This window comes from Pectinophora gossypiella, chromosome 3 (assembly GCF_024362695.1).
Source record: "Pectinophora gossypiella chromosome 3, ilPecGoss1.1, whole genome shotgun sequence".
Taxonomy (NCBI): Eukaryota; Metazoa; Arthropoda; class Insecta; order Lepidoptera; family Gelechiidae; genus Pectinophora; species Pectinophora gossypiella.
Genome location: NC_065406.1, coordinates 7,692,193 through 7,713,683, shown reverse-complemented (window position 1 = coordinate 7,713,683; position 21,491 = coordinate 7,692,193). Strand labels below are relative to the sequence as shown.

Genomic DNA, 21,491 nt, shown 5'->3' with positions numbered 1-21,491 from the left:
AAATTAAATCGCGGCCATTTAGAGCGTGAAGTGTTTCTAGTGTAAAATTATATGCACATGTTTTCGTGTTACGTCAATTTTGCATTACACACAGCTTTTTATGTGTTGAAAACTAAGTTACTTATATTTGCTGCAATTATCGATTATTGTCGTTTTATAAAGATGCTGTTACTACACAAAAATATCCTATTTTGGCCCTAGCTTTGTGCACTTTATAAAGACATCAAAGGTAAGAAATGACTTACGATTTAATCTAATAAGTAAGTAATCCAAAGGATGGGTAGGTTTAGTATAGTAATCCAATTAATCAAACTAAAAAAGAGTTACCTAGACGTTATAAAAGTATGTTAGTATCTTTTGGCCGAAAGATATTACTTATAGTGTGCCTATGTTTCCTACGGTAGCCCAGTTGGAGGAACGCTCGACGCTGAGAGGTCGCCGGTTCGAAGTCCAGCACAGACCTAAACCAATGATTTTGCCAATGCTAGGAAGATGATGATGTTACCTACGTTAGGAAACATAAAAAGATAAAGATTTTTATTGAGATATTTTTAGCTACGATTTTGTTAGCGAAATATTAATTACAACTTTAGGAAATAGGTATAAGTTCTCGTGGAATACATCATTTTGGAAATGAAACGCATTTTATTTTGTTTGTATGTAAATTCTCCTGTGAAACATAATGTCTATTTCTAACTATCAACCCTGATGAACTTCGTAGAAATACGGTTTGCGTTCGGAGAATAATTTACTTACCGCGAATTTAATATTATCTCCAACATTTGAATATTAAAAAAGTTATAAATCATTTGTATACAAAGAAAGTGTTTTCTATATTAAAAATCTCCTGAAATTTCACGTTTATTACATATTAATACATGTTGTTTATGTATTAAGTTTCGAAAGGTCGTTGAATACACATCATAATCGATTTATGGCATTTAGTATACCTAACGGAAGCTTTAATTTCGCTATGTATATGATAATTGTTCAGTAGGTATATGATAATTAATGAAATTTGTCATCAAAAACACGAAAGATTGCCTGATTGTCTGATACTTCACAAGAACCCTTTTTGCGATTTTTATTTCGATATGAGTAATATCGAAATAAGAAATAATCTTCTTTTGAGGTTGCGTATCATCAGACGAGATAATCTCAAAGAAATTACTTTCTTGCTGATCATGTCCCTAATTAAAAATGGCGGCAGACTCGTCAGAGCTCGAGTGTGGGTATCACAAGTATCATTGGAAATCAATACACATACATGTTAGAAATTTCTAAAGTACCTATTCGAAGACTGTCACAATATTACGCCGAATTTTGATTGAAAAATAATTGAGTTTTGGGCTAACTTTACATATACCAGACAGATTGGCATTCGACCACGGCTATCTCCCAAACATGACTATTCAGAAGAATTTTATTCCTATTTTCTTGTTTCATACTGTGTTTAGAGCGTGATTTTACCGAAAACGGGTTTATTTTTTTAACTTATATTTTAGGGCATATTTATTATGATAACGTACGTTTGGAGACAAAACCTATCTGGAACATGTCTGACCAGTTATAATTATTATCCATTAAAAAGGTAATAATATGTACGTATTCGAAATGTGAAAATTAATCACTTTCATTTGATACCCAACACACCATAACAATTTTATTTCGTCCTCAGTTTATGTCCTCTAGAGGGCGCCACATTGAGCTTAGCGTGACGTCAACTGACGTCACATAGCCTATGACCACCGGATAACCAAAACGCTTTAGAGACACCTCATTTGTTAAGTTCTGACAGGTGGTTTAGAAGTTAGGTTGGAACAGACGCATATACGAACACACACATATACATACATTCATAGCGGTCAAACACATAACTCTCCTTTTTGTTCACCCGCAGTCTGATAAAAAAAGAATGGATTGTTTTCATTCTTTGAATGAGATTGCCAATATAAAAACAAGTGAGTTCGCTACATACATTGCATACTTTACGTTTTTGCGTTGTTTGTCTTCAAACCCCATTCGATATTTCACTGGATTTGAATCTCAATCAGACTGGCTACGGAAAAATCTGATGCAAATGAAAACGAACGCTCCCCTTGAAACATACACGTTTAATTTTCTTTCTAACGGGTTTGTCACGGAAAATGGAGAAAAAGACGCGCACAGACTACGTGAGCAATATTTTGTGGACAAAATTGTTTATTCGATTCCCCCCGACCTGTCACACCGTTGGTAAATGGCTAAACGAAATCTGTAGGGGATTATTCTGAATGAATGATGATTGATTGTCAGCTTTTTGGGATAAGAAAATAAGTTAATTTAAATTGTTTAGATGTAAAAACCGTGGCGAAATTGCCCTACACAGTATCGATCCACTCTACGAAAACGCAGCTTGGGATAAGTAATACAGACCGCTCATTGTTCAATCCTTTTACGGTTGCCATGCGCATTCTTAGGTGTTCTATTTCCCCTCTTCCGCTCTGACGAATGAAGCTGGATACTTTATTTCCTTGGCCGAGTATATTTTTTCTGATTAAGTGGGTTGGCTTCAAGACCGCGTTAGATTTCCCCCGGGCTCTGGCTTCATCGCACAGTGTCAATGTGACGCGGTTGATCCCGGGAATAAATAAACCTAGCTAGTTTTCCTTGCCTTCTTCACGGTTAATTTCAGTTATTGATATTTTATACGAACGAAAAAATCTGACGAATACAATGCCTGAGTGTTTGGCGATAACTGACAATACAATATGGTTTTTAGTATGTTTAGTCAAGCAAGCAAATGTATATTATTGAATTCGCAAGTCGCAAATCCATAATCCTAAGAGTAAATATTTATAAACCAATAGAAATAATAAAACGTACGTACAAAGTTGAGGAGCTCGGTGGCGCAGCGGTAAACGCGCTCGGTCTGCGATTGTTGAAGTTAAGCAACTTTCGCAGAGGCCGGTCATAGGAAGGGTGACCACAAAAAAAAAAGTTTTCATCTCGAGCTTTTCCGTGCTTCGGAAGGCACGTTAAGTCGTTGGTCCCGGCTGCATTAGCAGTCGTTAATAACCACCAATCCGCACCCGATCTCTCTATCCATTCATAGGGAAGGCCCGTGCCCCAGCAGTGGGGACGTTAATGGGCTGGTGATGATAACGTACAAAGTAATACAATGAAGTTAGGCACAATGGTAGCAGAGCACCTAAATCACGTGCAACAAGCTGGTCGTGAGCTTAGTTCCAAACATGTGTTGAAAAAACCGGGACCAGCAATAAGTTGTAATTAATATTAGGGGTTGAGAACAGATGCCGTAAATCGCAGGTAATTAGCCGGGCGCGGGCGGAGGGCGGCCTTGCGCCTGATGTGTGAGTGCGGCTTAAAAGCTCTTTGTAATACCACCCGGTTGTTTTGAAGCGTCGTTAAGCGAAAAACATTTCCACCGAAAAACATCGGCCAAATACGTGAGTGAGAGCATTTTTGCCGAATCATTTTTCACGTAATCCTGCACTGTGCTGAAATACGGCCTTGATTTTGCCCCGCGTAGATTAGGCGAACTTGTTGTGTATTTGGAAATAAGCAGCTTTTCTTCTCATCTCATTTAATGTAACGCCCTTGTAATGTGTTTGGCTGACACTGGATTTAAAAGGAAAAACAAGAATGGAAATCGCAAACAAATTCCGACTTTTTGTTAGAATAAATCTCGTCGTATCATTGTAATACGTAGGTCGCTTATGTATGTAGGTCGGTCATGTAGAAGAGACACCCTTGACAAAGAGATGTGAGGAAAAATATTACGAGTTTATTTATCCTGGACTATGCTGCTGTGGTAAACTTTAGCGTGAACAACTTTTAAGTACAATGCGTCAAAGACATTTCTATTCTAACAAATTCTGTTCATTTCCACAAGTCCGATTTTTATTGTTATTCCTTCACCATTTAATTTATGTAGTAAGATTGTGGAATGCACTCCCTCTTACAGTAAGCCACAGCCCGGCCATTGACATTTTCAAACGAAGAGTTATTGATATCTTATTTATTTATTATTTTATCTATATTTGTATACCTACGTACCTACACAAATATACGTTCACGTAAGTATGTATTGCTTGTATCTATAAGTATTTTCTATTTCTGTCTTTTTTAATTATCTTGCTACCTGTCCACCCTCTAGTTTAAGTTTATCTCTTTCCCGGTCTTCTGGAAGGAATTTCTACTAGAAGTAAGCAGAACAATCAGTTTTGTGTTAGTCTAATTGTCTTCATATCCTACAAAAATCTGTTAAATATAAAATCTTGTTATTTTCACTTCTCTTCAATAGATTTATATCACGTACACACCTTCGAGTCGAGTGGATCACTCTTTACCTTTTACCGTTCAATCTCGAGGGTACTAACCTTCCAGTGGTTATCCATCACACCGACCGCTACCACTTTTTGCTTGAGATGAGATTTTTGCAAAAAGACTATTTGATTTCGTGACTCTAGTGAATTGTACAGGGACCATGGCTTTATTCAAAAGGTTTGACATTCATTTTACTGCGGTGCATGAATGTTCGAAGATTGTACAGTATTTTGAACATAATAAGACACTATCCACGATTTCTCGTGTTTACAATCAACCAGAATCAATTAAAATCGTATTTAGCATTAACTTTGATGTTTTTTGTAATACATTTGCACGTATCTAATTTAAGTAAAAAATATAAATTAAACATGAGAGCGACTCTGTTGAAGGAGTGGTGTTGTAAACATTGCATGCCAAACAATATTTACATAAACATTATATTGTACAAGACTGTGTTGATCGAAGTTACATTATCAATTAATTCATTATTGTCGTTTGAGACTCATATTAACACTATTTACACTAAAAAACGTGTGTGCGTGGTGTGTTTATTTTAAAAAACGTGGTACTCGATCGGAATGGAATATAATTTCGGAAATAAACTAATACCAAGTGGTATTAGTATTTGGTATTAGAACGGAATAATTCGTTAGTACTCTAGATATAAGTCACAATACTGACAAGATGCTTTATAATAGTTACTTAGCTAGCTTAGAATCTATACCACTTGAGACATATTCATATTCTTTAGACTAATTCAAACAATAAGGATTGTATTTTTGAAGGAATATCTCAAAGGCATGGATAAGGACACTGCGGGCGAAGGATAACTTAATAAAGTTTACAACTATACCCAAATTGAGGTAGTCAGAGTTAAATCCATCGTAAGATGAACTAAGTACCCACACCTAAACGAACTTTCTGTTATCGTATCGGCGGAGGATCATTTACATAATTGGACTTTTAATAGTATTACATTTTCTTACCGATAGCTAGCACTCGCTAATAAAAATCCTACCTACAGTTTCAGAAAATTTTCGTACCAATTTATGTACTTACCTAAAAAGTGCTCTATAAGCGAAAGCCATCAGTTTTGCTTCTAACCGTCCCGGCGTGGCTGTCCGATCCTCTTTCATCCGTAATTACGGTGGGCCCTCACGTACGCTCTCCAAACGTTTGAATAAGACATACCCGCCGCGATATCACAGCCCACCTCACCTAATTCACAGTATATTGCCGAAGCCCAAAGTAAACCTATAATATTACATCGCCTAATGAACATTGGGAAGTTATAGGTCTGCCTTCTGTATTATATTATAACTTTAGCTAATTAAATAGTCTTCAAAATCTTTATGTGTTTATTAAACTTGACTCATCATCTCCCTAGCATTATCCTGTTTTTCACAGGGTCCGCTTACCTATCCGGAAGATTTGACAGGTTCGGATTTTTACAGAAGCGACTGCCTGTCTTCCAACCAGTGAAAATGCATTTCTCGCGAATGTGAGTTTCCTCACAATGTTTTTCCTTCACAGCTGAGCACGTGATTATCATTTGTGACCCAAACATGAATTTGAAAAGAAATACGACAATCATTGGTTTAGGCCTGTCCTGGATTCGAACCTGTGACCTCAAAGTTAGAGGCAAGCGTTCTACCAACTGGGCTACCACAGCTCTAACGCGGCTCGGCTAATTTGTTAAACTTGACTAAACCGTGAAATGTGACCTTGTAGTAGATTTGTCGAAGATGGCATTTACGGTACCTCGATGTTAGCTTTAAAGGCTTGGTAAGAAAAGGGTAGGGAAGGGGAGGGTGTTTTAAGGGTAGCCCTGGTGCGCTTATTTGATTACGCCGGAGACAAGCGACCTGATGCAAGTATCGGTGTAGTATTATAACATAAGCTCACGACTATATCCCAATTGGGGTAGTCAGATGTACATCCATCGCAGGTTGAACTAGGTATCCACATCTCACCGAGCTTTGTGTTATGCCAGCGTGATAGGTGGGGAGCCGTATCGCCGTCTATAACGGTCGAGCCAAATGTAGTAATATTGTTTGTTATGTATATAACTATCTAACGCATACTTGTATCCGTGACAGCCTTGTTCGGTTATAGTCACGGGAATCTAGCCTTGGGCTCAAAATCACTGCATTCGACTTTATGAGATTGAATCATAGATGATAATTGATGTCACGTGGTTTCCAGAATTGGTGCCCGTTTATTGGCAATAGGCATGCCCTCTGTTGCATGGGACTTAAACATGACGAGAAGTGGGTGTACATACTATAAATCTCTGCTACCTCTTCAGGGATATAGGCGTGAAGCAGTGTTCTATTATAATTGTCTAGTCTAAAGTGTTTAACTAAAATTGTGAGCGTAATTTCCTCATCAGAGCCAAATGTGATCAAAGTTTTGGCTTCCATTCTGGCGGAGCTAACTTTCCTAAAGATACAACTGTCTTGTCCTCTAGGACACACAAACATGAACATACACGTTTGCGTGTTTCTTAATCCTTGTAGACCCGAGAGCATTAAGTAAATTGGTATGGCTTAACTTGATGTTTTGTTAAATGCGTCACCTCATTCACAATAAGTAGCGTTCTTTCTCGAAGTTAATTGAAAAGTTTTTGTAAGCTTTCTTCGTGGTATTACTTAAAAGCTACGTTATAAATATTTTGCTATTAATTTGTACTCCCTCCATATTTCTGAAGCCCTAGATTAAAAGTATTCTGTTACGTCAACTAATTAAGAGAGGTAAGAGAACGAATGAACCTAAATTGTCTACGGCAGCAGCTCAGAGAAAATTAATGTAAAATAACATTCTCTAGTGTTTTATTTGTTTTATTGCATATACTACAAAAATAAAAATAAATATTACTAAGAACAATTCCTCTGTCGTTTCTTACGACATCCCGGGCAGACCGCGTTCTGTTTTTGATTCGCCATCCAGCACAGAAAAACTAATACTGAATAGTAATTATCCTTTGAATAAACCCTTTTAGTCGTTTGACTGCAATACGACAACTAGGAGTCAACAGACGACAATCCGAAGGCTTGCCGCAAGCTGGGCTATTCGCGACTAAGCCTGTGAATAATAAACAAGGCGCCAAGTCGCCACACGTGGGTGGCAGGCACCAGAGACGTACTAGGGAATTGAGGCCCCCCGGACGGTGAGCATAGCATAGAATAAGGAATAATACTACGTATACAACGGCAACTTTCCGCTTCTCACCAGAGGCCTGTTTAATCAAACTTACAATTGTAAATTACAACGACAATTTGATGTTCATTACGTAGCTAATATGAAATTGCAAAATATTCGTGATCACACACTCCGCAATGTACATCAAATTGTCATTGTAATTTACAATTGTACGTTTTATTAAATAGGCCCCAGGCGTCTGAGCTAGGTTTGTCTCACGCCCCTTGGTCTTTACTTTAGTCTTCAATGGTATGGGCGTCAGACGTCACACACACGCGTATACGATAACGTCACTATGTAGTGTCTGTGTAAAACGAGATTTTTTGTATGAAGTGTCTGGGGCGACCTAATAGGTCCCGACATATACTAAGTACGTTAACTCACGCCCAAGGCATCTTGCAACCATTTTAAAGTCGTAAGGCTGAATGTCCTTTTAAAGTCCAAACCCCATTGGTTAATTATTGTGTCTGGAAATCTCGGCCTTACGAGTTTAAATACCAAGTCCTAAGATGGAATGTCATCAAAAGTATTGTGACAGCTGATCAGCCAATATACATTTTCATCATGTTGGACATAATTCCTCAGTCGGTTGTACGTGATACCACGTCGCTGAACACGTTCCTTTTTTTTTTATTCACTCCCGATCTAGCATTGAAGGAAGAAGGAACCAACCTATCCAATGCTCTATACCTACAATACAAGAGAACATAAGGTTAGAAATTAGTACTTAGGACATATCATTTACAGTTGGCTAAGGAGTCCCCTGACCTTGGATTTGACCTCAATACGCCACTGGCTTGCACCCTCCCACCTCTAAGTCCTGTCGTCTTTTGTTTGTCTAACTCGATATGAGCTTGCCTGCATAATAGATTAGGAAAGTTCTCTCTAATTATTATTGTTACGGAGACTATTATATTCTAGATTTGTATGCACAAAATACATGCAACCTAAATACATTAATATATTATGCATTCTAAATGTCTCTCCATTATTACCAGTTCTTTTTATTTTGCAGGTATATAAGTTACATTTATAAGAGATCAATAATATTCTTCTAAAGAAAACTCGAGAGAAATCTTGTAAGTTTAGGTAAATAAGGAAATAAGTCAATGATGAAGGTGAAGTTTTAGTTCGGTGTTGGGTTACCAAAGTAACTCGCCATCAGAAAGTTGAGTGGCTAAAGGTTCGAGTCTTGCATATTTACTAGCGGGAAGAAAGTAACGTATGGCTGAAAAATAATAATAAGCGATCTACGCTTACACTACACTACCCATCTAACAACATACAAGATAGATGGGTTTAATATGTAGTCTTATACAGTGGACTTATATTGTTTGATGGTAGATTAATAAGTAAGTAATCTCATTATTTCTGACGATGCCTTAACCTTTGTTTGGCTAACCCAATATGAGTCGCCCTGCATAATAGATAAGGAAACTTTCCCTAATTATTATTATTGAGCCGACTACTATTAATCATATTAAGGGATACTAGGAACTGGAGAAATAATCAAGAATTTTATAGGTTTGTGTTATAACTTCCTTTGCTGTGTTATTTTGAAACTAAAAAATACGTAAGTATCTACATATGCTTTAGATTTTTTTTTTTAAAATGCAACAAAGCAAATGCATCAGTGTTCTAATTACATATTTTTAGACCAATAAACTATGTATTTAAGTAAAACTTCATGCTAATATTTTACGATTAGTACAAGTTTATGATAGCTGAAAAAAAACGCTTTAAGCGTTAATATTAGGTGCCACTATTGTAACTCTTTAAAATTACTTGATTGCCGAGTTTATTTCTACAATAAAATTAAAATTCTGTAGGAATATTGGAAATAATTAATGTTGCTTAATGTCAGCAAGTAAGTAAGTAATACAATAACCGTTTAGTTGGCAAAGCGTTTATGACGTAGTTATTAAACAGAATAATTATTATAACTATATTATAGAGTAATAATAATTTTAGGGAATACGTCCTATTTCGAGACGCTTTATTGTCACCAAAAATCGTTTTACAAATGTGGATACAATTGTACTTATTATCATTCTATTAACTGAATGTTACATATTTTATGTGTTTTAAAAGTATTGCTTACAGTATTCTCAGAATTTCCAATAAAATCCAGGGGTAAAAATAAATAAACTGTTCTAGCCCGCGACGCAGACACAAAAGGACTAAAGCAATGCGTTGGCTCCATCCACCGGAATCCAGATTTCGAATCACAAACTGGTATATCCATTAGTACAATCACACAAGAATCCTAACTTCATTGAAGTGTACTGAAAGCGTTTTGTATATGTGTGCGTCTTGTATACACGTACATAAAGGAAATACTTCAGTCAACTAGGGCTGCTGCCTGGATAAACTATTTTTTTTTCTTAATTTTTTTTTAATTATATTTTCTCTCCAACTACCGTCGGTGTAGAGTAAGGAGGCTTTATTCTAGTTTGTCACTCCATTGGACTGAACGTTGTATTTATTTATTTATTTGCGTACATAAAAAGACATCATAATACATGAATAACACATAATTTCACGGGCAGAGACCATGGGACATTGATGGTTCATAATAGATAGTATGACACCTTGGAATCGGAACGTCATTAGATGTTCTGTCGTTGTAAGTGTTAATTTATCTTTTAAGTGCAGTTTTCACTAACATAGTTGGCTCGATCATTATAGACGGCGATGCGGTTCTAACAGAGTACTGAAAGGCGTGGGTTCTTAGTTCGTTTTGTGATGGATGCACCCTGATTATCCCAATTGCGATATTCAGAGTAGTAGTGTTCTTTAACGGAAGACGAGTGGGGCAACCACCGTTCTACACGCCCTATCTATGGAGTAATGAAGGCGATTACTCCACCGACAAGTGCGTAGCTCTTAAATGAAGAGGGGGGGAGTGTTTTTTTGTTTAAGGCGTATGATATAAAAGCGAGGCTCTTGACCATTCTATAAAGATAGTTTACTTGTCCGATTGTACAAGTATTGTTCAGTTTCCCGGACTTCGGACCGCAACCGGTGTAACCGCATAGCAATCGATAACACTTGCATGCCCCGCAGCCGCGTGCCTATTGCCTGTTGTCTTACTGTTTAGATAACTCACGCAATGCTACTAGTAGCACAACTACTATACAACTAACTAGTTGTATAACAAAAATATTATTAGAACGTTCTTTTTTTGACGTGACTTATTGTAGATTAGCCGCAGATGGCATTAACTACTTGGTCGGAATAATTAGAACGATAAATATTTTATGTTACTGTAGTCTACTATATTAAGTAAGGTGGAGGTGCATGTTCCGTAAAAATGAAGTCTTATAGTTCGTTTTTCAGCGATGGGGCCATGTCAAGGGCCTTTAGCGGCTCAATCATAGCCCTGACGCCAGGGTTGATGAGGCTGGTGTTCCACCTCACAACCCATACGATAAGAAGAAGAAGAAGAAGCGATGGAGATGATTGTTTTTGTACATTTTAAAGTCTAGTTTTTTTCTAGTTTTTAATGCTTTAAGTGTGTGAAAGATTCTTTCATATTATTTTGAAATGACGTTTGAGAAGACAAGAAAAGTTGAGCTAGCAGTGTATCATTAAAATAATAATGAAATAAGTAAGTCCTCAGATTGGCAAAACCTTAGGTACTTCTAGAGTTATGTCAGAAAATAAAACATTGTTAAACACCATAATAAAATTCCTGACATCATTATCGAGAAATACGATAGACGCTTTCCATAAATATATTATTATAATAAAGTGGAACTGATTGAAATAATGACGAGAATTAATCAAACTGGAACCCTCCAGCGGGGTTTCTACTACAAGTACCTTGGTTACTTAAAAGAAACCCCAACACTGGAAATTGTAATCTAAAAATAAAGGTTGGTTTTTTTAAAGGTTTGTTTTTTTCAGCGTTCTATTCCATTGAGATAATAGTAAAGTGTTGCACAGGAGCAAGCGAATAAAGCTCTTACCTTGACATTGCGTGTCCTTTATCATGAACAGCAAAAACGCAGCGATCGTCACGAATCTCCAACGTCGCCGCCCCATTTTTTTATTTCATTAATTTTCACCGAACCATTGATACGTCTATAACGTTACTGAGCGAAATTTATAAAAGTTCTTGGAAAGTCCCGCGAACAGTCGAGAAGGCCATATTTGGCTGAGGAGAAATTGGCACAGTCATCGATTAAGTCTACACCATCTTGGCAGCACAGTCACATCTGAAACAAAATTAAATTCGTGTTAATTAAGACAGAATCGGTGCGTATAACAACCCGCAATGGTAATCTCGTTAGGACTGATTAAGTGGAAATATTCCCCACTAATACCCACAATCCTTAGTTAACGGGATAATTATAATTAACGAATGCTTGTATAAATTAATTAATACTTAGTCTCCTAACATAAGCCTATACAATAACCGACTATAAAATTAACTGGATGTAAAATAAAAAAAACAAAATAGCTTCGTTTTTTTCTAAACACACCTATGTAGATAATAATATAGGATAAGTAATATTCAAAACTTTTCATTAATAGCTCTTTTAAATTATAGCGGGAAAAAGAAACATAGTGCTTTTTGATTTTGCCCGCTATAATCTTCACGGTCTATTTTTATTTAGAATCTTTACTTCTTATTACTGTTATACATACAATAGCTGGAAGCTGTATCTACTACTGTACTATTAATTAGGAATTATTGTTTGTAGTCAGATATTTATTAAAGCGGTCTCAAAGGCACACATGTCGGCGACCACGTGTTATTTAGGTAATGCGAGTCAACCACAATATGGTGGTGAGGGGGTCACAGCCACGTATTTGGGGAGATGACTCTGTCTGACATATCCAAGGTAGACAATATTGGGGCTAGTTTGCTATGCACATATTCGGGATCGGAATTAATCAACGCAGCCTGTACGAAACGAATGTAGATTAATATTGGTTTGTTGTTTGACGGATGTTTTTAAACCGAATGTGTACGATGATTCGAACAAGTTTAAAGCAGCTGTATATTATCTTTTATATTTCAGTATTTATGTGTTAGATGATAACATAATACTAATAAGAGTACTTAATAGGTATGTACTTATAAGATTACGTGCCTCAACATTAAAAGCTTAAGTCTATTTAACTTTTGAGCTTGAATTTTGCTTATTGTATTGTTATTTCAGCAACAACAAAACAATCAATCAACAGTGTTTCAAACATGGTTTTGTTTTAATGACCTTGTTATCTGGTTGAACAAGTACAAACAAACAGTATCGATAACACTGGACAACAAAATTGCAATCTTTGCCTGATGATTGACTTTTGATGCATGATGTTTGTTAATTTGATGTCGCTGATTCTAAATATACCCTTATTTTTTTTGTAACAGCTCTTGTTTACGATTTATAGCATTCACTCAAAATTCGCTAAGTTTCAGTCTTAATTTGCACACAATAAAAAAAATATTAATATTTTAATACAATTTGAAATGGCATCATCAAGTCGAGTGTGTATAAATGATCCAAATCATTTTTGCATTATTTGCGGAGAGTATATGTTTAAAGAATACCGTTTAAATGTGACAGCGTTCGTTAATGAGGCTTAGAAAAATTACTTTGGACACCCTATAAATTAAAAAAAAATGCTTTGGATTCCGCAAAAGGTATGTAAAACGTGCGTTGAGTTTATACGTTTGTGGACAAATAAGAAAAGAAACAGATTTAGGTACGAAAGTGCTATGATCTGGGACAAACCCGTAAACCACTTAGACGACTGCTATTTTTGTTTGGTGAACATAACTGGCATTAACCGAAAAAAACATAAAAAATGGGAATATCCATGTATTCGGCCGGCGTGTAGACGTATCTTGAGCCCTAAGATGCCACCTGAACCTCAAGCTGATGCTTCACCACAAGAGCCAATGGATTTTGAGGCGAAATCGAGTGCAGAAAAGATAAAACCAGGCAATTTTGATGGGTCTGAGATAAGATCATTAATAAATGACTCAAATTTTACGGATATTATGACAGACAATGAGAAAAACGCATGGAATGAGTTTGTTTGGGTTGTCCAAAATTTTTAAGGAAACAAGAAAAGTTCAGATTACTCTCAACACATTGAACAATTCATGACTAACTTTCAAAGGCTTGGATGTAACATGAGCATCACGTTACACTTTCTTCACAACCACCTGGACTATTTTCCTGCCATCTTGGGGATCTAAGTGAAGAACAAGGCAAACGATTCCACCAGGACCTTCGTACGATGGAGGAACGCTATCAAGGATACTGAAACGCGCACATGATAGCCGACTATTGTTGGAGCATCCAGAACGCCTCTCTGGCTTCACCTTCAGCAAGGAAGTCCAAAAAATTAAAGTTTTTTCAAATTAATTACGAAATAAATTAGGATCATCTTTAAAATATTGTGTTTTATTGCTAAAAGGACCCATATGCCATATTTTTTTAACTAGAGCTGATAGAGAAATTTTAGTCACAGATTTTAAATTGTCTTTAAAAATTGACTTTATATCATGTATCGGAACCCAATCATCAGAAATGCTGTTGTGCAGTGTAATCAATAAATATGAAATCCGCTCTACCCCTGTCAACCGTCTTTAAACGTAGTCCGAGCACCATTTGACAGTTGAAATTCAGAAATTAGTTTCAGAGATCATTATTGTTCGAACAGTGAGTCCGGTCGTTACAGAATATTATGCGGACCATTGTCCTTAGGCAACTTGTGATGCGTTCAATACAAACTTCACGTGACAGCCTTCTAAACTTGGCTTGGAAATGGTTGCGAAGAGGCCGTAAGAAGCCGCCGTCAACTGTCATTATCAAGGCTCCAAGTTTGACCGGTTTATTTAATAATAATAATATAATATTTATCAACATAGACTTACAATTTTACAAATACAGACAACTATACAGTCTGTATTTTTATTAATGTAAAATTGTAATTATGACCAATTACTCTAGATATGCGGCGGTTCCTGCACTATGCTCAGCTTCTATCGCAGGGGCCAGAGTACGATTTCCTATGTTAGGATTAACAAAATGGACATACGGACACAATACAGAGCACTATTAAAAATTATAACTGCTTATAACAAAAGATATTGAGTAATATTATGTGTGTGTGTGTGTGTGTGTGTGTGTGTGTGGGTGCATGCGTGCGTGCGTGCGTGCGTGTGTGTGCGAGTGTGTGCGCGCGCGCGCGCGCGCGCGCGTGTGTGTGTGTGTGTGTTTGTGTGTGTGTGTGTGTGTGTGTGTGTGTGTGTGTGAGAGGTTCAGAGCTTAAACTGAAAATTACTTATTTGACCCAAACTTATCATTATATTTTCTACATCATATCAATAAAAGTGTTTGGTTGAAAAGATGAATTCAAACAAACTTATTAAGTAGTGTGCAAATACACGATTAGTTTAAAGATGTATTCATATTTTTTCTTGGCGTTTTCGTCTTTACCACAGGACCATGCCTACAGATTGGACCACAGTTATTAGAACTGAGGTTGGAATAAACCTACTAATTAGCAATAACAGTTTAGTAGGCATGATCTACTTTAAGAGTTTTGTTACAACATGTTAGAATATTAAAATAGTAAAATGCAGTTGTTTTGTACAAAAATACTTCAAAAGTTGCTCGGTAGAGTTAAGCGTGTCGAATACGTGATAAGATTTGCAAAATAGAGTTAAAAAATGGGGAAATCCTAAGTATCTGACTACAATACCTGACAGTATTTACATAGGTAAGTAAGTGTAGACATATAATGTAAGGTGGCTTTAATTTTTCTGTTAAAAAATTCGATTAGTTTTGAAAAGGTTTTTATATAAGATACTTTTAAGAGCAAAATGTATAAGTACTCGTATATCATATTTCATACGCGATATAACCCTCGCGTCGACGAATATAATGATACGGGAAAATACTTCAATATCTGGATACGAGTGAATAAAAGATATAGAATGCATTCAACTGCTTATCTTCCAGTATGTAACTGACTGAAAGATTACGTTCTGACTTATTATTATTATTATGGGCGGCGCCGGCGCATTGATCACCTGTCGATATATTATGATTTATCATGTTCTTATCCGTCTTCGGATTATGTATGAAAAGTGGCTGCCAGTTTTTTCTGTCCATTCCATTAGGGAACTCATGCGGAAATTGATGTGAATACATATCTATAGCTGTTAATTTGTTATGCCTAAACAATATAATAATAGGATATACAACTCCAAGTACAAAAGTTAGCAGTAGCGCACCAATTATAAGGGTGTAACGAGCGATACAGGAAGTAGATAGTTTCCTCGCTGAGTTTGTCGATAAGGGTGATACCTCAACAGGTTGAACTTTCAGGGAAATTAGTAATGATAGAGCCTCCCCTATTGTTCCCCCGCCCAACTTTGAAGAGTTTACCAAACGTTTTATCTTACAACACCCAGTTCGGAATAGTGGACTCGCTATAACTTTGTTGTGGTTGTTTGTTATCTAGTTAGTGGAAGTATTTGCCAGAGTTATTTTTACTGAAGCGTAGGAAGATTTGTTCTTGTTAATTTGTGTATAAATTTGCGTCGATACTATGCGTCGCGGCGTTTACTTTTTATGTTTGAAAGAAGCAAGTGTCGTTTCTTTCTAAGATTCACAGCGGCATGTGCAGGTTCTTTGTCAAAACAGTTGACAGTCGTTCCCGGTGAGTCACACAGGCTCTCGCAGGCACACGCACGAGCGCTCCAGTGTTCGTGTTTGCCTGCGCCTCAGGCCTGCCAACGGCATGCGTTTTCCACATGCCGTACGCGAGCAGTGAAACGAGTCGTGACGTCACTTGGCGTCACGTTCGCACCGCGCGTCTGTCGTGAAAGCGTTGCGTTCCGCTTCGGCAAACAGTTTCTCATGTCTCCGGAACGATTTATGCAGAACCTTCTAGTCTGTACTTAGGCACTCGAAGGAACACCTAATTAACTATGAATATGGTTTCAAGCTGAGTAGCACTTCTATCTGGTCGTTAAGTAGGGTGGAATATTTAGCGGTTGTTCACCTCATCTTTATTAAAATATTCTCAATGATAAATAGAAAAAAGAAACTAAATAAAATGAAAATTAACCTGTTATCACGGTAAAGGATCTATATAAAGTGGCACTACGTATTCAAGCATAGATAGATAGATGATCATAACTACAATTTGACGATTGTGTCGTCAAATCTATTCCAAACACCGCAATGAATGAGGCAAACAAAACACCACACGTATGCCATACGTTTTAAAACAGGTGAGAATTAAAACCAAGGAAACTAAACAAAATGTTGTAAAGAACAAGAAAAGGAGAAAACATGAATACTTACTCACTGAAAGAAATCTACATCTTAAATGCAAATGTTATGTTCTTGGATAACAAAACGCTCATTATGAAACGATAGTTTATGATCTTGTTTACCTGTCGGTTCTAATATAGGTCAGTGGTCGAGTAGATTGATCGGGCGTATTACATACACTGTTATCTGCTAATTGCCTCGCATTGAGCATTATACAACAAGGGAGGAGGGGGAAATAACGTAAGTCCAGCTTGTCTGGGCCTAAATTGGCCGCATTGTACTCCGTGACGAAACACTCTCACGGTCGACGCATTGTCATGTGTACAGCCCAACCCATACCTATTTGGGACACGCTAATAGATACCTCGCTGTTTTTAATATAAACCACTCTTAAATACCCGAAATATTTATGTTTCCTTACGCAAATATACCGCACACATTATTCGTTATGAGTGAAATAAATGTGAAAAAATATTACGAAAGAATGTGCACTGTAAGTAAATCGCTTCAGGATATAATAGTTCCGACTAAAGTACAGTTAAATAAACTTTACAAATAAATCTCCTTAATGAACTTCTAGACAAGAAACATTAATCCTCCTTTAGAATATACTTTAAGTACTTTTTCTTAAAAGCAACAAAGTCTACTATTAAAATGTCTGATTTGTTTTTGACGTCAAATTTTTGATTTTTATTTTATTAATTATGAAATCTCTGAGTGCTATAGTCCGCACCTTTCTGGAAAGATGTATGACTCGCATCGAATACATGCAAGCTAACATAACAATTTTTATACTGGTGCCGTTTTACTATATCTTCCTGATGACCGTGTTCAGGGAAGACCTGGCGCGTGTGTTGGGGCTCGACGTGTGGTGGCAACTAGTATACGTGGCCTTCACCACGTTCCTTTACCTGAACAGCATCGGCAATCTGGTCCAGAACATCAACGCGTATATCCTGCTTAGTGAACACGAGGCGAAAATACGCGACCGCATAAGTACCTTCCAAATCCGCTACTTGTCTAGAGAATGCTTCAACTACATAGTTTTAAAATGCATAGGCATGCACAACAAGCGGTACTATTTGCTGTATCTCTTTTACTTGACGACTTTCGTAGGATTCATCAGCTGTTGTACTTACTGTTACCTTATAGCTAAGCACGGTGAGCTTAACGTTTGCGACGAGGCTGTGCGGATTGCCGCATCACTGAAGCCTTGCTTCCTAATCCTCTTGAAGGATCCCGCGAGACCACCTGAATATTACGTAGCATTTCTGATTTTCAACGTAACCATCTTAGTGTTGGCGGTCGGTTTGTTGTACTACCGCTGTGCGAGCCTCGCAAAAACTGTGCTAAGTGGATCTGGTTTCAAAGAAAGTGTTGTTAAAGTGTTCGGTACTAAGTGGTACTTCGCAGTATTTTGGCCGTACATCCGTAGCCCAGAAGCAGAATGTGGATCAATAGTAAAGATGTTGAAGAATGTTAATTTAAAAGTTGAATGACCTCCGGTATCGTAATGTAATTTGTGTTTCTATTTCATTTAGTCAAAGGTAAAAAAAATATAATAACAACTTGCAACTTTTGTAGAAAATCAAAAAATATAATTAAACAGTTATTTGAAAAACGTGTTTCGGTTTTTTATTTAGTAGTTGCAGCAATATTTGTCACAATTCAAAAGCAATTTGACGGCTGCTTCCAAGGTTCTATTATTTTAGTGTTAACAGGTATATGAAGGTTGCATTATCGAGTTCATTCTCGACAAACATAATACATACTTACTAAGACTACTAAGAAGTAATCTTAGTATTCTCTCCTTATCTTAGGGTGGTATTAATAAACGAATCTCAGCTGAGACTGCCCTCAAGATCATGCTCAAGTCTCTGTTTTTATATGAGAAAATATTTATATGATAAAAAGACTTATTTTTCACAATATGTCGATGTTCCCCGGACCTTACATTGAACAATCCGAGATGGCGCTGTATCTAATACTACACAAAAAAAAATCTATAAAACGGGTCCCCGTAACTAATCCGTAGGCTGAAAGAAATACGGCATTACACTCTTCAATCAGCCCTCACCATTCCAACCACTGGAGTACGTTACAATACCCTCTAACCTTCTGTTATTTATAAGTAGGTATTTGCATTCAATTTAAAAAGGGATAGTTCCGTCCCAACGAAATTCAGTACAAGAAAATGCTTTCTAATTAGTAACGATAGATAGTAAGTATGTCAAGATACAATACAGTTCGAACGAGAATAAAGGGTACAGGGTTCATTGACTACAAACGACAAAAAAGGAAGACGCACATAATAGATAAGATTGGTGCCTTGATGTGGACCATTCACATTAATTAGCTCTCTGACTTAATGATGGCTATGTAAGTAAGTAATCTCAGTACTATTGTATAAATAATGTGTCGTTTATTTTTTGTTATCATGTCAAATGGGACACGAGTTACGAAGGATTGTCGTTATCTGAAAAATTTGCTATTGTAGTAAACAGAGATTGAGCTACTTTGATTCAGTTTTCAACAAAGATACAAATATAATCCTTGTGATAATTATAAACTTGGGTTACACTATTTTAAAGAGATCACTTTGCGGTTTTTTAAACTCTATTTTCAGATTGCCTATAACGTATACACATGTAGATACCAGAGAATACTTCCTACAAATAAACCTGGCTTATAATGTTAGTGTAACGCTGCGTTTCCATTGACGCGGAGCTGGGCGGAGAGGAGCGGAGATGTGCGGATCGAAGACATTCTGTCACTCTCTCCCTCACGGTGATTGGTCGATTCCTGCACATTTCCGCTCCTCTTCGCCCAGCTCCGCCTTAATGGAAATTATTTATTTAGGTTTTTTATTTAGATCGCCAAATATCATGTACCTGTGGATAAGTTTTATCGTAATTGTTTCCTTGTTTTGGTGCCGTAATTCGCCTTGAGTACTTAGCCGTGTAGACGCTATGAATATTTAACACGCTTCTCAATGTTATATCGATTACCAAACAACAGCATGGACGCAATTAATGGGCAGAAATGGTAAAGTATTATATACATAATAGATTTGAAACTAACCGGGTTGCAGGCCAAGAGCTAAGCTTAGTTAGTAGTTTCGTTAGTTTAGCTCGCAATTTTCCATATTGTTTGTATAGTTTGCAGTCTACGGTGCAGTTATGAAAAACCGCTTCAGCTTAACTTGTGATCTGTAACCCGCTTTATACATTTAAACACGCATATTATACTTATAAGATAAAGATAATATTACAAACTTTGACTAACATAACAAACCATACAATATAACCTTACGCATGTAACCCCATAAGGGTAGGCAGCACCCTCTCCTCGCAAGTTATGTGTCCAGTGTTTTGACCGTTCGGCTCACGATACGGAGGTCCCGGGTTCAAATCCAGGTGGGGACATATAACCAAAATCACTTTGTGATCCCTAGTTTGGTTAGGACATTACAGGCCGATCACCTGATTATCCGAAAATAAGATGACCCGTGCTTCGGAAGGCACGTTAAGCCGTTGCTCCCGGTTATTACTAACTGATGCAAGTTAGTAGTCGTTACATGAGCCATGTCAGGGGCCTTTGGCGGTTCAATAGTAACCCTGACACCAGGGATGATGGGTTGGTAATCCACCTCACAACCCACACAATAGAAGAAGAAGATACGGAACAAGCCAATTGCCATTAACTGGGCACAAATTCTAGAAACCCCAACAAGTAAAAAATAAGTACAAATAAACATCATCATCATCACCAGCCCACTAACGTCCCCACTGCTTGGTCACGGGCCTTCTCTATGGATGGATAGGGAGATCGGGCCTTAAACCACCACGCGGGCCCAGTGCGGATTGGTGGTTATTAACGACTGCTAATGCAGCCGGGACCAACGGCTTAACGTGCCTTCCGAAGCACGGAGGAGCTCGAGATGAAAACTTTTTTTTTGTGGTCACCCATCCTATGACCGGCCTTTGCGAAAGTTGCTTAACTTCAACAATCGCAGACCGAGCGCGGTTACCGCTGCGCCACCGAGCTCCTCACACATAAACATACATATTAATATTATACGTAAATATTAATAGATATTATTGTTGGATGAGCGATGTTGCCTGGTTTAAATAAATAAATAAATTATACATGTGATACTTACCTATATCATGGTAGACACAAAGAGACGTGTTACCTTTAAAATGTAATAAAGGTTTTAGTCCCTCGTAGGGTTCTAAGGGGTTGGGGTGTACGGGCTTTGGGGTGAAAATGCGGAGAAAACTCGCAAAACCAACAGTTATTATATGACGAATAAGTAGGTACTTCAATAGAAGGAAATAAATCAGCAATTACAGTAATTATAAAAAGCAAAGTGATTTTAAATTAATAAATAATGCATACTAGGAAAAGATTACTGAGGTATGCAAAAATGTTCTGAGCATTTGTTTGGTATTACGAACTGCTCTGATTTCCCTAATGGACCATTCATTTACTAGTGGCCTTGTTTAAGTTGAATGTTCTTAAACGATTTTGTACGTTTTAGTTTTGCTGATTAAGGAAGTAATTTCGATCTGTATATTATTAAACCTACATATTTAAGGTACTTATTTGAGATTGAATTCTGGAATTGATACTTGCATACTTTAGCTACGG

At 37.1% G+C, this 21,491-nt stretch overlaps 1 protein-coding gene across 2 annotated transcripts in view; it reads right to left on the bottom strand.

Annotated features, from left to right (window-relative positions):
* Positions 1-21,491, bottom strand: part of LOC126382021 (uncharacterized) — a 59,293-nt gene that overhangs the window by 7,241 nt on the left and 30,561 nt on the right. For both annotated transcript variants that reach the window (XM_050031707.1, XM_050031706.1), the window contains one exon: positions 11,505-11,753. In XM_050031707.1, the coding sequence (XP_049887664.1) occupies positions 11,505-11,580 (76 nt within the window). In that variant the 5' untranslated portion in view covers positions 11,581-11,753. The remainder of the gene's footprint in view (positions 1-11,504; positions 11,754-21,491) is intronic.